The sequence below is a fragment of the Sus scrofa genome, chromosome 1 (genome assembly GCF_054392235.1).
Source record: "Sus scrofa isolate SSC_HxYL_T2T_F1_AM1 chromosome 1, Sscrofa_HxYL_maternal_Yorkshire_Landrace_v2.0, whole genome shotgun sequence".
Taxonomy (NCBI): Eukaryota; Metazoa; Chordata; class Mammalia; order Artiodactyla; family Suidae; genus Sus; species Sus scrofa.
Window position 1 is genome coordinate 257,624,461 of NC_139383.1, and position 16,579 is coordinate 257,641,039.

Here is a 16,579-nt window from a genome sequence, read left to right on the forward strand (position 1 = left end):
AATAACTATTTATTGCGTGCCAGGTCCATGCCAATTGTTAGGCTGGCTGCTTTACAAACATGTAATCCTCACAAAAGCCCTATAAGGTTGCACCTATTATCTTCACTTTGCCCACAAGCAAATGGGAGCTCAGAGAGGTTGTGTACTGTGTATAAGGTCACACAGTTTTCAGAGTCAGGGCTCAAATTGAGATGAGATCCAAAACCCTTCTGCTTTAACATGCAGCTTTGCCTATCATTGCTCCAAAGGTCACTAGCCCATTATATCATCACTGGCATTTCTCTCATAAATAGAGGTGTGGGTGGCAGTGGGTGTGACGGGAAGTGTTTGAGAGGGAGGGTCAGGGAGGCTTTAGAGGCACTGAAGAACTGCAGAATTCTTTCCTAAGAAAAATATCACAGTGTTCTTTTAGACCAGAGGTTGATAAACTCTGGCCAATGAGTCAAATCCAGCCCCCAGCCTCTTTTTGTAAATCAAGTTTTGTGGGAACACAGCCACACTCAATCCTTTATGTACTGCTGATGGTTGCTTTTTCTCCACAATGGCAGGATTGCATAGAAAAAGTTTGCTGACACCTGTTTTATGATGACTTAGGGCTCTCATACTAAGTAAGTCAGAAGGAGAAAGACAAACACCATATGATATCACTTATATGTGGAATATAAAATATATGGCACAAATGAACTTACTGACAAAACAGAAACAGACTCACAGACATGGAGAAATGATTTGTGGTTGCCGAGGGGGAGGGGGAGGGGGAGGGTGTGGGATGGAGTGGGAATTTGGGGTTAGTAGATGCAAACTATTACATTTAGAATGGATAGGCAATGAGATCCCACTGTATAGCATAGGGAACTATATCCAATCTCTTGGGCTAGAGCATGTTGGAAGATACTATCAGAAAAAGAATGTATGTGTATATATGTGTGTGTGTGTGTATGTATGACTAGGTTACTATGCTATACGGCAGAAATTGGCACAATGCTATAAATCAACTATACTTTAATAAAAATAAAAGAAGACCTAGAGGAGTTCCCATCATGGCTCAGTGGTTAACGAATCCAACTAGAGACCATGAGGTGGTGGGTTCAATCCCTGACCTCGCTCAGTGGGTTAAGGATCCGTCGTTGCCGTGAGCTGTGGTGTGGGTTGCAGATGCGGCTCAGATCCCATGTTGCTGTGGCTGTGGTGTAGGCTGGCAGCTACAGCTCGGATTAGACCCCTAGCCTGGAAACCTCCATATGCTGCAGGAGCAGCTCAAGAAAAGGCAAAAAAAGAAAAAAAAAAAAAAGATGACCCTGAGAGAGAGCCAATAGGTTTCATTAAGGCCAATTGATTATTTCTTTCCATTTGGCTGAAAAATGACTTAAAAATTGGTATTTTGAAGGTCGTCACTGGTGGTGGTGGTGGAGTGGGGAACGGGGGTGGGGGTGTGGGGAATCCAACCCAGGAAGGTTAAGAGAGGTCTGGGCCTCTGGGTGCTTGTCTGCTCCTCACCCCAGACTCTCCCACGCATGTCCTTCCTATTTCCCCTGCCCAATCAAGTTTCCTAAAATAATTCTGCTCATAAACTTGTGTAAGTAGCTTCCCACTTGGAAAACGTTCAAATTCCAACACCCCCAGCATGAAATTTATAGACCATAACAATCTGATCACTACTAATCTTGCTCCTTACCCCTTTGATTCTTTTTTTTTTAATCATAAGGAAATCACATCCAATTTGAGTTTCTCTTTCAAAGCCAATGTACTTATCTTTGACTCACTCTCATGTAAGAGAAAAGTAAATATATAATACTTGTAGGTGATAGTAGGAAGGCTGAGCTTTCATATATGATGTCTTTCACTTAAGCTAAATGTTATAAACGAAAGAAAAATTATAAATGTTCTAGTTCCTTTTAGACAGTAGACATTATCCAATTGTGTTTACAAAAAAAAAATTTCAGGTAAAGTTTTTGTTTTGTTTTTAAATTGTGTAATTGTAAGCTTTCTCCCACATTGTTGTGTAATTTTCATAAAGGTAATTTTTCATGGTTCCAGAATATTTCATCTCCTATATGTTCCAGAGTTTTCCTAATACTGCCCCGGTATTTGGGCTTTGAAGGGTGCTTTCCATTTGTTTCAACTCCTATCGCCATTTCCTCAAGTTCTCATTCTTTTTCACCTTTGCTCAGGCTGTTTTCTTGGCTTGGAAGGGACCTTATCTTCCCTTCCTGTCTGCTTAAGTCACACCCTTGTAGCTTAAGTCCTGTCACCTTCCTTCTTCAATCTCCTTGCTAGAGGGAAGTATAGATTGAACTTCAGAATAGGAGTTGGATTTCAAGAGACTTACTTCCTTAGAAGTGCTGACATGGTACAATCTAAACTTGACGCAGTGGCATTGCAGTATCAAATGTTCACAGAAACCATCATTTACTGGTGCTGTACTCAGGAGAATGGTTTATTTTAGAAAAGAATAATAGATAGCAGACACATATTATGTCTATATATGTATGTATCAGGCATTATTGTAAGCATTTTACATACATTGCCATTTATCTTTACAACTACCCTTCCAAGTGGGGACTGTTAATCTCTCATTGTACCAATAAGAAAATTGATGTATGGAGAGGTTAAGAAATCACCCAAGGCCACACAACCGCTAAATTGGAGATTCGGCATTTGAATTCAGACAGTCTGGTATCAGAGCCCGGGTGCTTAGCCAGTGAAATAGAAGTGCAGTCAACTAGGGCCCTTTCTCCCCCTAGTCTCAATCACCCAGTCTCAATCCAGCCCATACCATTTTTGGAGTATATGCAGAGGGAGAGGGGCTGCTGAGGAGTGTTCTTACTAGGAAGAGCGAGCCTTTTCCTCTGTGCTGGAGACCTGGCTGGGGGCCAGCATCCTTTCTCAAAGAGAGGATCAAGAGGCAGATAAGTTTGCTGTATCTTTGGTCATTCTCCACGATAAGTCCAGGGGCATTTCCAGAGCCAGAGCAGGATGTGATGGAAGCACCTGTCTTCCAGACCTCACTTATCTCACTGTCCCTGGGCGCCTAGCATAAAGCAGGCCATCATTCATAGAGAAGGGATTGTGACATAGTAGCATCATAATGACTACAGTTTAGTTAACTGTCCCTCTCATGCCCTCCCCCCAGGAAGGAGTGGGACCTCTGGCAATGGATCATATGAGAGTGGGGGAGGGGAGAAGAGATTCAGAGCACATTCCAAAGGTGAACATTCAAATGAAAGAACCTCATGTTTCACAAAGACATTAAAGGTTATCTCTGCCAGATATCTTTCCAGTGCCTGATCCCCCTAGGACAGCTCTGACAACAAATGCCCAGCCTCTGACTGGATACTTCCACTGATGGGGACCTCATTACCAAAAATAAAAATAAAAATAAAAATAAAAATAAAAAAAATCTACTCTGGTTTTGTATGGCTTTGTTGGAAAATTTGAATTTTTGTTGCTGCTGTTGTTCTTGAGTGGAAATCTATCTTTCTGTAGCTTCCACCAAATTGGGTCTAATTCTACCTGTGGGAGGCTAGAGATCAAGCCAGCTTTCTCTTCCATACAACAGCCCTAGAGAGAGTTGAAGTAAATGACTCTGCCCTCCCCGAGTTTTTCCTCTCTAGGTTAAATACTCACAGTGGCTTTAACTGCGTTTCTTCTCAAACGCCTTCCAGGCCTTTTGTCATAGTTGTGTCCCCTGATTGTTTCCTCCTTTGCTTAGAGCTCTCCAAGTATGAAGCTAGAACACTCCACAGAGCACCAGCTCACATCAGACCAGAACCATCTTTTTCATACCCTGAGAATTTCTAGGATCAGAAATTGGTCCTCTGTTCCAAGGGGTTCCAGAGCTTTGGGGTGAGTTTGGTTTTAGTCAGAAGAGGGGGGGCAGAAAAAAGGAATGAGTTAGGTTTCTGTGGTTGGGAAGAGATGATAATAGCCCATATACTTTTTATTGCTATTACAAGCCAGACACTGTGTTAAACACTTGACATGAATGATCTCATTTAATCCACTCAACTCCCCTCACAGGTGGTACTATTATGATGCTCATTTCACAGCTGAAGAAACTGAGGCTTAGAGAAGCTCAGGGTTTCCCCCGGATATGTGGTATATGCCAAGACTCAGGCCAGTTATTAGAAGGGAGCAACAGGTGAAGATTTGGCTTCAACCAAGAGCAGCATCTGGCCAGTGACGCTTCAGAAAAGCCAGGTATATACAACAGTGAAAAGTGGCATTAGGGGTGAGACTAGGACTACTAAGGCCCCAGACATCAAGAGAGAGAAAGCCATGGCAGGGTGGCACAGAAGGATAAGTTGTACAGGGGAGTAATAACAGTAACAGCTACCATTTGTGAAATGTGGACTCAGCAGGCGTTTTGCATTCATAGTCTCTAATCCTCACAACAACCCTAACTGGGAACAACTACCAATATGATCGCTATGTTATGGATGAGGAAATCGAGGCTTATTGAGGTTAAATGACTCACTGCAGGCTACACAGCTGGTAGTGTCAGGATTTAAATTCAGATGGCTGACTCCAAGGCGATGGCCCTATACTGACTCTTAAAGGGAAAGACTTGGCAAAAAACATAAGGGAAGAAAACGTCTCTCCCAGGAGATGGGGGATCCCAGAATTTACTAGGGAACTCGGGGCTGCAGGCAATGCCTGGCAAGAGAGAACAGGAAACCTGGTTTTGGAGGGGACAATTTTACCAAACTCTTTAAATCAGCAGTGCCAACCCTGAGGCTATCCTAAGTTGAGATTTAGTCAGAAATGCAGTCCTGGAGGCCCAGGAACCGCATTCAAATAAATATCCATGCCCAGATATGCTATCTCAGAACCAGAAACCCAAGTGTTGAAAAGCCATCTGTTTTTATGCCTCTTGTAGTTCCTCCCTGTTTTTAAAAATCAATTTGCTCTTTTTCAGCTCAATGATGATCAACCTTGAGTAGGCATCAGAATTACCAGGAAGGCTTGTTAAAGTCCTGATTACTGGACCCCGGCCCCCAGAGATTCTGATTTAGTAGGTCTGGGGATGACACCTGAGCATTTGCACCACTGTTACCAGGTGGTATTAATGCAGCTGGTCTGAGGATTACATTTGAGAACAAAGGCTTTACTTTATTAGAAAAGCTGCTTTTGAATATTTCTAAGCTGACTTGGCTGTGAAAAGGCAAAGGACTTGCCCACAGGCCAGAGCAGCGAGAGTGGGTTGGTGTGCAGATTTAACAGGCAGCTGGGTGTGTGCCTGCTGTATGCGCTGAGGAGGATAGAAGGCACAGCTAGAAGAGACTGTGAGCTGTTCCTGAGTGAGAATGAGGGAAAGCAGAAGGTCTGGGAAGCTGGGCAGGGAAGCCAGACTGGTGAAAGAGACAGAGAGGTGGTGAGGGCAGAAGTCAAATCGGGTAGCCCTCTTGTCAGAAAGCTGCAGGCTCTTGGCTAGGGTGCAGGGAAAGAACTAGAGGAGCCCGGAGGCAAGGGGCCAGGTGTGAGCTCCTGGGATGTGGCCTGGGACAGAATCTGGCGATCACATTTCAGCCGTGACTCACTGTCTCCAAAGCTTCTCTCTGCCTCCTCCTGTGGTTAAGCCCATCAGTCATAGTATGCCCAGGAGTTGTCCTCTGACAGTAATGAGGTGAAGTCCTTGCAGCAAGATAACTGGGGACAGCAGTAAATGCTGTTTCTTCCCCTTAGTCATGGGTCCTACCGTGGCACGTTGGGGCAGGGCTGGGTAGCTCATGATCAGTGGTTTGACCTCTGATGTTCTTCGTCCCCTATGTTGCATTTTTCCCTCTTGGGAAACTGACTCAGCTGCAGTGCATACGCAGTGCGCAGTCTGTAGAACTGCCTGCATGGCTGCAGCAGTGTGCTGGTGGCTGAGTGCCTGGCTGCTCTTACAGCTCCTCATGGAACTGGGGCAGCTTGGAGAGAAGGCTCCTTTCCCTTGGTACCAAGAGAGGGAGCATCTTTCTGGAAGACCCCATGCCACTACTTCTTTCAGATGCAGGAGTGAAATTGTACACATAGGAGTTCCCTGGACCCTGGCCTTCAAGCCTGACCTTGTTTTTCCTTTTTTTCACTTCATCCCATTTGTTGTATGTGTCTGTCCAGTTAAAAAAGGATTTATTGAACTAGATGGCAGGCCCTGTACTGGGGATACAGACATAGGTAAAAGAAATCTCAACCCACAAAGTAGTTGGAGAGACCCATGTACAAATATAAATACGGCCTTGTAGGATAAAGGCTGTTTCTTAAACATAAAGATCATGCCCTCTCAGGACCTTTGTATTTGCTGTTTTTTTCTGTCTAGAATGTTTTTTTCTAGATCTTTGTACAGTTATTCTCTCACTTGACTCAGGTCACTCCTGAGAGAGACCTTCCCACACCCTCCTACAGAAAATGGAGCCCTCACAATTCTTTGAGTCCATTTATCCCATGTAATTTTTCTTTATAAAACTTCTAATCACCATATATATTATATATATATAATGCACCATATATATTATATATATATATAATGGCTTGTCACCGCTGATTCTCAGTCCACTGAATTCGTACCCAATAGATACTCAATATATACTTCCCTTTTGTTCATTTATCGTGATTGCCCAGTTGAACTTTTTTGAGCCTCTCTGGAATCATCGAAATGTAGGATGAGGCCTGTTTGCTTTGGGGAAGAACATTTTCAAGCCTACCTTCCCAAGCTTTCTAGTCTGCTTTGTCCCCTAGGTCCATATTGAGCAGATTCTAGTTTCCCACTAAAAACTGTAATTTTTGAGAATTAACTATGCATTGGGCACTCCCACTATGTTATTTAATCTTCAAAATGTTCTTGCAAAGTCAGCATTATTTCTCTTATTTTACGGAAGATGAAACAGGTTCAGGGAGAATACTTGCTCAAAATTTCCCAGGGGGCTATCTGGGAAAGGTCTACCAGGCTCCAGTCTACCCAAGTTTCTGTCACATTCCTATAGGCTTTCCCCATGTTTCCACTAAATCCCTTTCCCAGCCCTTTGCTTCTCACTGGGCTGCTGGGCCCGGTCTAGCCTGGCTGCTCCTCCAACGCTAGTGTGGAGAGATGCTTCAGATGCTTTCAGGATGGATGGGGGCTGATGTATCTCCAGGGCCAGAGCTCCCCCCTGCAGTCCCCGCGCCCTCCCCATGGACCTGGCTGCTGGAAGAAGCCCAATGGTCCATCTCAAGGCCTGGAGGAAAAAGGACGGGGAAGAAGGGAGAGTTATCTTCAAAGGACCGTCTGGACAGAAGGGCAAGCACCCGTTTCTCCCTACAGCTCCCTCGCAGCACAGGCAGGACAAGTACCCCCAACGCCCCGCCGCATCCCGACTGGCTGCAAGACGCATGCGCAAGGCGCTCCTCGCCCCCTCCCTTCTCGGGCCGCCCTTTCACCCTGGCAACCGCGGCGCGACTACGGCGCGCGCTGGGCTGGGCGCGGACGGGGCGGGGCCGGGCGGCGCCGGTGCGGGCTGAGGCCGAGGCGGTGGTGGCTCAGCAGAGCGGCGGCTCTCGGGTAGCGGTCTCGGTGTGTCCAACCTCCCTCTGCCTACTCGCAAGGTTCCTCGACGCGGTTCGGGTCCAGTGGACCTAACCCTTTGCCATGGACTCCCAGAAAGTAAGCGGGAGTGAGGGGCGCGGGGCCCCTGAGGCCGGGCGGAGGGTGGGCGGGGCGCCTGGGGCCGGGTGGGCGGTGGGCGGTGGGCTCGCGGGGCGGCCCGGGCATGGCTGGGCTGTGGCTGCCACTGCGGAGCGCAAGGCCGCCCGACTCCTTCCTGGGTGAGAGCAGAGCGGCGCCTGCCGGATTGCGGGGACCGCGCCCGTTGACCCTGGATTGCCTCTGCCCTGCACTTTGTCCTGGGCACTGACTCCTGAGCGGGAATCGGGAGCCATCCCCATTTTTCAGTCTATCATTTTCTGCAGCGCTCTAGGCCCCCTTTGATTCTCACAGCCTCCCATCGTGCTTAATCCATCCTCAGTAGAAGAGGAAACTAAGGCACATGGGGGTCTGTTTGCTGACGCCCTGTGCTCGACCCACTCTTCTCCTGTCTTTGCACAATACGTGCTTTTTTAGGTCGGAACCAGATATCCTTGGTATCCCCCCCTCCGCGCGCCTTCTCCACCCGCTCCCCTCCCCCCGCCCCCTGCTCCCCGCTCCTAGGGACCAGTTCACACGCACGTCTTAGTGTTTAGTGCTGGTTGAATTGAGCGAAAAGACTGACAGTTTGTCAAGGCAGCGGTCCCACCCTCTGTCCACTTCTATGTTGCTGGTCACAGTTACCTTAATGGTTGTCTTGGCATGTTTTATACTTTCCGAACAAGTTAAGGAAAGGGTATATAGAACTAGCTGTTTCTATTAACAACAATAACAACAACAAAATATTTAGAGAATATAGCCAGTGTTTTGAATACAAGTATAAGTGAGTTATTAATATTGTCGTAATTCTTATCTGGAAATCAACCTCCCTGTTCTCTTTGTTAGATTATAGTAATTGAAATATAGTGCGGTATAGGAAGAAAACACAAGTGTTATTAATAATGTAACAAGGAAAAACAAGGGCATATCCAAGAGGCCATTCTTTTCTATTATTAGATAGAAAGTACTGGAAAGACTTAGTACAACAATGTTTTCTGTAATTTTGCCTCGATTCACTTCCTTGAGGAGCACTGGGGGATGAGGGAATATTGTAGTGACGTGTTAAGTATAAACTAGTATAGTATTTAGCAAAAGTCCTGTGATTTCATTATATGGGTGCATCTTGAAACTCAGGTATACTCAGTTTTTATTTGCATGACTATTACGAAGACATTTTTTAAAAATTATGTTTTGTGTGTTTTGAATATGTATATATTTAAAATATCTCTGCCTATATCTGTAAAACATTTCGAAACTTATTTAACTTTTTAGATAAAGTCTTATAATATCTGAATGGACATTAGTTCGTAGCAAATGGAATGGCAAAGTCTTGGAGTCCAGAGATTTGGGTGCTGTTTTGTTGTATGTGGCTTCATGATATGGCGAAAATCACTTAACTGTGATTAATCTATTTCCTCCTCTATACAGTGGATATAGACTATTTTTATAGAGTTATTGTAAAAATCCTGTAACATAATTAAATATGAATTATGTAATTTAAAGTACAGTGCCTTGGAGTCTTCTTGTGGCACCTATATGCCGGGTTAAGGATCTGGCATTGTCACTGCAGTGGCTCAGGTCGCTGCTGTGGTGCGGGTTTGATCCCTGCCCTGGGAACTTCCATGTGCTGCAGGTGGGGCCAAAATATACGTAAGTAAAAAAATAAATAAAATACAGTGCCTTAAAGTTTATAAAGAATAAGTACTAAAATACTCTGTGTGCTGTAAAATTGAGTTTAAAAAAGTATTTCAGTGTAGATCATCTTATTTTGCTAGGGCATGCGTTATCTCTCACTTTAATGAGAACTCGAGAGTTGGGGATTGTGAGTCTTGCAAGGTCATACCACTAGCCATAAGGCTAAGAATTGAACGTTTTGGTTTCATTCAAAATGTTGTGTTTGAATACCTATACAAATGTACCAGGTGCAGTCTTCCCAAAGGTAGCAAAGAGTTAGCTACTCTTTCTTACTGATACAGATCTATCTTAGATAACTTAGAGAATCAACTTCTCGGTATTAGAAAATGTGTTGAATTTCATTGGCATCAAATAATATTTCTTTTTTTTTTTTTTTTTTTTTTTTGTCTTTTTGCTATTTCTTGGGCTGCTCCTGCAGCATATGGAGGTTCCCAGGCTAGAAGTCGAATCAGAGCTGCAGCTGCCAGCCTACACCACAGCCACAGCAACACCAGATTCGAGCCGCCTCTGCAACCTACACCACAGCTCACGGCAACGCCAGATCGTTAACCCACTGAGCAAGGTCAGGGACCGAACCTGCAACCTCATGATTCCTAGTCGGATTTGTTAACCACTGTGCCACGACTGGAACTCCTCAAATAATATTTCTAATAAAAAAACCCTTTATTTTGTTTTATGGCTTAAAACAAGCATCTGGTGTTAATGCTTAGAACCAATTTAGTGCTCTGAATTTGAGCATCCTTTTCTCATGAATTACTATAGGATCAATTATATACCTCAACTAGTCATAAACCAAAGTGGAAATGTCTTTCTCTTGAAATAAGACAGTAGTAATACACCCTAAGTGATTTTTCTTTCGTGCAGTAGAATGTTGCAGTGAAAATAATAGCAGGGATGATATCTTACCCTAAGGAAACGTAGATGCTGCAGGTGGCAAAGAGTGAGGGTGACTTGAATATATAGCGATTTGTAAGACATTGGGATTTGGGCTTTAAATTATTAAGAGTATGGCTTTGGAGCCAGGTCTTCAGTCTTACTATTTATGAACTGAATGAGTTGGGTAATTTGTTGTAGGCCTTCATTTCCTTATCTTTAACTTCTCTTTACTTGCAACGGTTGTGAAATTTGTGTTAATTTTTAAAAATCACTTGGTGCCTAGCACGCATAAGTAATGTCTGTTAGCTATTTCTAATCTCATAATCTCAACTTCAAAATAACATTATCCCTTAGTTGAGAATTTGTATAACTATTTTTCTAATCCTGTCTAGCCATTTTTTTTTTTAACCTTTGTTCTTAAGTTTGTTCTTAAGTTTAAAGCATGTTTTCTGTGTTTATGTTCGTAATAAATGTTTCAAATCATGGTGCCAAAGAAGAGTTGTTAAATCCTAGTTGAAAGAGGATTGGAAGTTGTGACTCATGCAGTCTGACAATAGAGGATAAGTTAACTGGACAGTCTTACAGAAGCTTGATAGTGGCTAGTCAGCAAATGGATTAGCCTGACCAGCTGCTTTTTTTTGTCTGTGAAAATAACTTGGACTTCAGTGTTGTGTTAGCAACAGATGCTCTGTTTGAGTAGAGGAAGAGAGCATAATTGCCTTGGGTAGGTAAGGCGTACTGTTGGATACAGAAAACCACAGTGTTACCTCCTAGAAATAAACAGGGATTTAGTTGATATGGAGTTTCTGGGACACTTTTGTGAACAGGACGTGTTATGGATAGGTGCCTTTATTTGATACTCAAACCTTTTGATTATGTCCTTAAATGGTTTTAAGATAAAATCTCGAAGGTTTCATTACCAGGTAAAATGTGTATGTTCAAAGAAACCATTGAAGCAAATAAGACATTTGCACCTTCTAGAATCTCGGTCCTTTGAATTTGATAGTTTAAGTAAAATTCTTATGTAGAACATCATCATATTCGTAGGGATTGCTGTTTCTAGGAAAAGTGTGCACTGTAGGAATCATAAAGATGGAGAGGGAAGAGGAAGGATGTCACCAGGAGCATGCATTGTGAGTTGTTTGCTTTTTCCTGCATTTCCCCGAATGTTCTTTATTTGGAAAGTAATGATGACAGTCAGGCACAGCTTGATGTACAAGACTGGACAACTAGATTGGGGAGTGGGGGGAGTTTTAAAGCACTACACAACCTGAAACCAGTAGCATGTCTACATTTGGCTTCCTCATCCCAGTTTCTTCCTCTACCCTGTTGTTTGCTATCATTTGCCTTCATATTGTACCCTAGCAGTTCAAAGACCTCCACCACATGCAGATAACCAACCCTCTCATGTTCCAAAATTACTCATTTTTCTCAGTCCTGAGGTAAGGAAAGAGAAATGAAACTTGAGTATTGTTTTGCATCCAGTATTGTGTTAGACTGCTTTAAATTCTCACAAAAACTCTAATTCCTATTGCACGGATATAGAAGATGGAACTCAGGTTAAATGACTTGTTCAGAGTCACACAACTAGCAAGTGGTAGTCTGGCTTCAAACCAAGTCTTTCTTCACAGCCCAAGCTTTTTTCATTATCACCTTTCTTGCCTGGATCCTTTGCCTTTAAATGGAGGTAGGATTGTCACTAAAACTTAAGATGTTAACAGAAATAAATGTCTGTTACGTAATTTTTAAAAAGAAATTAGTTAAGTCTAGTGAAAATAGTTGATAGAAAGTATAGAATATTATTTAGATAAAACTCTGGAGTTTGGTCTCTCTTGCTGCTCCAAAAAAAAAAAAAAAAAATCATGTTTTTCTGTAGTGTATTGATCTTGCCTCTTTCCAGCTCTTTTTCTTTTTTGAGGGAGAGTCTTCATTTTCTAAAGTAGAGATGTAAACAGGAAAGTAAAACTGGGTTTCTTTTAACATCCCAGCCAAGCACAACTGTGGTCATTCCCATGGAGTGGATCAAAGTAATTGGGATGTACAAGGTATAAGGTACCCTCAGTGGACTATGCTGACATAATCACTGTATTTAAATATACATGTCTTCTTTTTTTTAAATTGAACTTGACAGTTTTAAGAAATTAGAAATATATTGAAGCAAATCTAAGTTAAAAAAATTTATTTTTAATGCAGTGGTTCCTTGAAGTGCCTGCCTGAATGTAAGCAGGATTATCCATGCAGCAAACATATATTGAATGCTGCAGTAATATATATTCTGCTCCAACCTAGGGTGGACAGTATTTTGTAGTGGATTTTTTTCTCTAGCTTTCTTTTTGTATGTTTTATATCCTCAGATGGCAATTCTTCCTAGCCACAAGGCTCTGATGGAATTTGGTCTCAGTTATTGATACTTGTTCATTGAGAGCAAATTACATTTTGAACTAATTTATAATAGTGTTATCATAGCTAGCCTGTGTATTTCTGTTGCATTATAAATGTAACTAATACAGATTTATTGTAGAAAATTGGGAAATATAGGTAAATGAAAATAAAATAAAAATCACCCATAATCCTGCTACCCAGAGATAACTTCTTTTAACATTTGTATGTATTACATTCCAGTCTTCTTTAGTTCATATGGAAACTTAAAAAAAAGAACAAACTATGGTATAATGCCATGTATAGTGATTTATAATTTGCCTCTCAGTATGTGTTGCATCTTTTACCATTTTAATTTTATTCTATACTTTTAATGATTCAGAATTCTTTTGTATGAGTTTATTACTTTTTCTTTAGGAACGCACCCATGGCATATGGAAGTTCTCAGGCTAGGGGTCAAATCAGAGCTGCAGCTGTCAGCTTACACCACAGCCACAGACCATAGCAACACGGGAATCCAGGGTCTCATCTGCGACCTACACCACAGCTCACGGCAACACTGGATCGCTGACCCACTGAGCAAGGCCAGGGATTGTACCTGTATCTTCATGGACACTAGTCATACTCTACAATGGAAAGTCCTATTACTTGATTTTTTTTTTTTTTTTTTTTTTTTTTGCTTTTCGGGGCTGCACCCATGGCATTTGGAGGTTCCCAGGCTAGGGGTCAAATTGGAACTACAGCTGCTGGTCTACACCACAGCCACGGCAACGAGGGATCTGAGCTGTAGTCTGCGACCTACACCATAGCTCATGGCAATGCCGGATCCTTAACCCACTGAATGAGGCCAGAGGTCGAACCTGCTTCCTTATGGATCCTGGTCAGGTTGGTTAACCGCTAGCCACGAAGGGAACTCCTCCTATTACCCGATTTTTAATCGGTGCCTTTTTGTCATATATTCATGTTGGTCTCAACCTTTTAATGTTATAAATAATGCTAAGCTGAACATCTTTGTAGTCAAGTCTCTGCTTATACCCTTAATTATTTACTTAGAATAAATTAGTAGAAATAGGATTACTGTGTCAAAATATATATACCTTTAGATATTTTTTGATGTGTATTGCCTTTCAGAACCGTTATGTCAGTTTATTCTGTGACCAGCAGTACCTGAGAGTACCCCCAGGTCTACTTCCATTCCACCACCCTATTTAGATGGTGGGACCTCTGGGTTTTTTGGCTGAATATGAGCTTCCTAGACTTCACTGAATGGAACAGCCAGTTCAGAGATCACTGAAAATGAATGAGGCTTCTTCAGCCTCTGACACACTGTATTTCCTCAAATCCTAGTTGGGAGAGAACCTCTTCTTCTGCTCTGATGCTTTAGAACTGAGCTCAGGGACAGCATTCCCCTCCAGGTATTTTATTAGATTTTTTTTTTCCTGTGGATCACCTCAGTTGCATCTGTAAATAGAGGTAGTATTGTCAACTGTTGCGTTGTTATAGAGAGCATGGCTTTTGACCAGTTAGCTATTTATGATTATCAGATTCCTGAATTCTTCAACAATATATAATTCTCCTTTTCTAGCTCCTTGCATCACATTTGAGCACAATACTCTTATTATATATTGTCATAGCTATGGTCAGCTGCTAAGATTCTGGTTGTCTAACTTACCAACTGAATAGAGCATTCTGGATTTCTACTTATTACCTAAATCAAAGGAGAGGTCTGTGATGTGATTCAAGTGTCATTAATTCTTGGTACCATTAAGATATTTTCTAGTAATGCGATATACTGGTTTCATTGATTCCTTTGCTCTGATTACAGGAAGTCTATGGCTGTTTTGTACAATCCTTTGCAGTGTGTGCAGCCTGGAATAGTGTAAACGCACAGACTCTGGAGGCAGCTTCCTGGATTTGAGTTGTGACTGCCATTATACAGCTGTATAATGAAAGAAAGTTTCTTAACTACCTTAACTTTCCCTTTCTTCAACCATAAAATGCAAAGACTAATACTACTTTCTATTGTGATGATTAAAAAGATAGTCTATGTTAGTAGCTTAGCACTGTGCCTGGCACAGAGGAAGTGCTTAGTGAACACTGAAATGGCTATAGTAATAGTTTGACCCTCTTAAATTGTAGATTGATTGGTGATATTTGCGGTGGTTCTAGATTTGTGTTATCTCAGCTATCTGGAATACTAATGTGGAATTTGAATCAAATTTTCTCCTGGTCTGAATAGATGCTGGCAGGAAACCTGTATATCACAGTGTTCCTCTAATTATGACCACCTGGTTACTGATGCTTTTGGATTCAGAGAAGCATATAAACCTGGGTAGAATGGTTTTTCCCACTGGTTCTAAGAACAGGAAGTTTCTGCATCATAATTTCCGGGGCTTACTGAGCTAGAGAGTTTTCAGTTAAGCTCAAGTTGTCAGGGTTTTTTGTTGGAATGTGGAATTAAGATTCATGTTTGAATTTGTCATATTCACATAAATTAAGCTAATACCGTAGAACCCTGCCATTTCAAGTAGTGATGATCATCATGTTCTCAGACTTTGAGGATGATATGCCTGTAATAAGAATGGCCATTAGTATTGCCCTTGTATTTGGCAGGGGGCTATGTGTTGCAACCTGTTGATCTTTTCTAGTTTATTACAATTTGTTTTTTTTTTTTTTTTTTTTTTTTTTGTCTTTTTAGGGCTGCACCTGCGGCATTTGGAAGTTCCTAGGCTAGGGGTCAAATCAGAGCTGTAGCCGCTGGCCTACACAAGAGCCACAGCAAAGCGGCGTCTGAGCCCTGTCTGTGACATGCACCATAGCTCACGGCAACGCCTGATCCTTAACCCAATGAGGGAGGCCAGGGATCAAACCTGCATTCTCTGGAAGCTAGTTAGTTGGCTTTGTTAATTGCTGAGCCACGATGGGAACTCCTGGTTTATTCCAGTCTTAAATTCTAAGTCCTTTTTGATACCTTTATATGTTCTGACCTTATTTTTATGAACCTCTCATCTTTGCTTTCACATAGTACAGTGAAAAGCACAGACTTAGGAGTCAGACTGCCTTAATTTGAATTCTGAATCTGCCACGTATTAGCTCTGAGATCCTGGGCAAGTTCATTAACCTCCTTATATCTCAGCTTCCAAATTGGAAAATGGAGTTAATCAAGTATCCTACTTCATGAGATTCTTGAGAGGATTAAGCGAATTAATATTTGTAAAGAGCTTAAAGTTAGTACTTGGCCCTTAAGAATATAAAGTTGTTATTTTTTACTATTTTTCTCAGAGTCTAGAATTGTGCTTTTACTTAACATGATTTATAGGGACTCTAAGCATAACTTTAAGCTATGCTTCTTTGAAGAGTATAGCTCATGCCTTGTACATTCCAGATTATTTTGAGCCATTCCACAGGAATGATTGCACTTGTGCTTGGCTGGGGCATATAAAACACTTTTTGTTGTTGTTGTTGTTGTTGTTGGCATAGCAGATACCTTAATTCTATGGTCAAGTAATCGGGAGGCTTAATCTTGATAAAGTTGGGTTTTTTGAGGTTCTGGTAACTGTGGTGTGTGACCAGAGGATAATGGCTGAGATTACCTGTGTACACTGCCTTTGGAGACATATGTTCTATGTGTTTTACTGTGATCCAGCAGAATTTGTATTTGTCAAGGCATATTTTGAGACCTATATCACCTAGAATTTTTAGTCATGGCCACCTGCCATCTTACAAAGTATGTTATCTAGGTAAACTTCAGATAACTTATATTGCCTTTATCCATCTATGTTTATCTATCACTTTATTCATGAGTGTTTGGAGGGTAGTGGGAAACTTGAGATCTGAGATAATATCTGAGACCCTTGTAGGCATCCTTTCAGGTTGACAGAGTCTCACAGAGCAGATGAGAGTTGTCTTTGCCCTCCTTCACCATCAGGCTTTGATAATAAAAGAAATGAAGCAAGTGTGTGTGTTTACATGTGTGTGTAGGTACTCATT

The 16,579-nt window shown here is 42.0% G+C and overlaps 2 protein-coding genes across 11 annotated transcripts in view; both read left to right on the forward strand.

The window, feature by feature from the left end:
* The window catches only part of TMEM38B (transmembrane protein 38B), a 774,558-nt gene that overhangs the window by 507,984 nt on the left and 249,995 nt on the right, over positions 1-16,579 (forward strand). The gene's annotated exons all lie outside the window — the stretch shown is intronic.
* Positions 7,462-16,579, forward strand: part of FSD1L (fibronectin type III and SPRY domain containing 1 like) — an 81,645-nt gene continuing 72,527 nt past the window's right edge. For all 10 annotated transcript variants that reach the window (XR_014826955.1, XM_084995446.1, XM_084995512.1 and 7 more), the window contains exon 1: positions 7,462-7,621. Coding sequence is in view for 4 of the 10 variants with exons in the window: in XM_084995289.1 (XP_084851415.1) it covers positions 7,607-7,621 (15 nt within the window). In the remaining 6 variants the exon portion in view is untranslated. The remainder of the gene's footprint in view (positions 7,622-16,579) is intronic.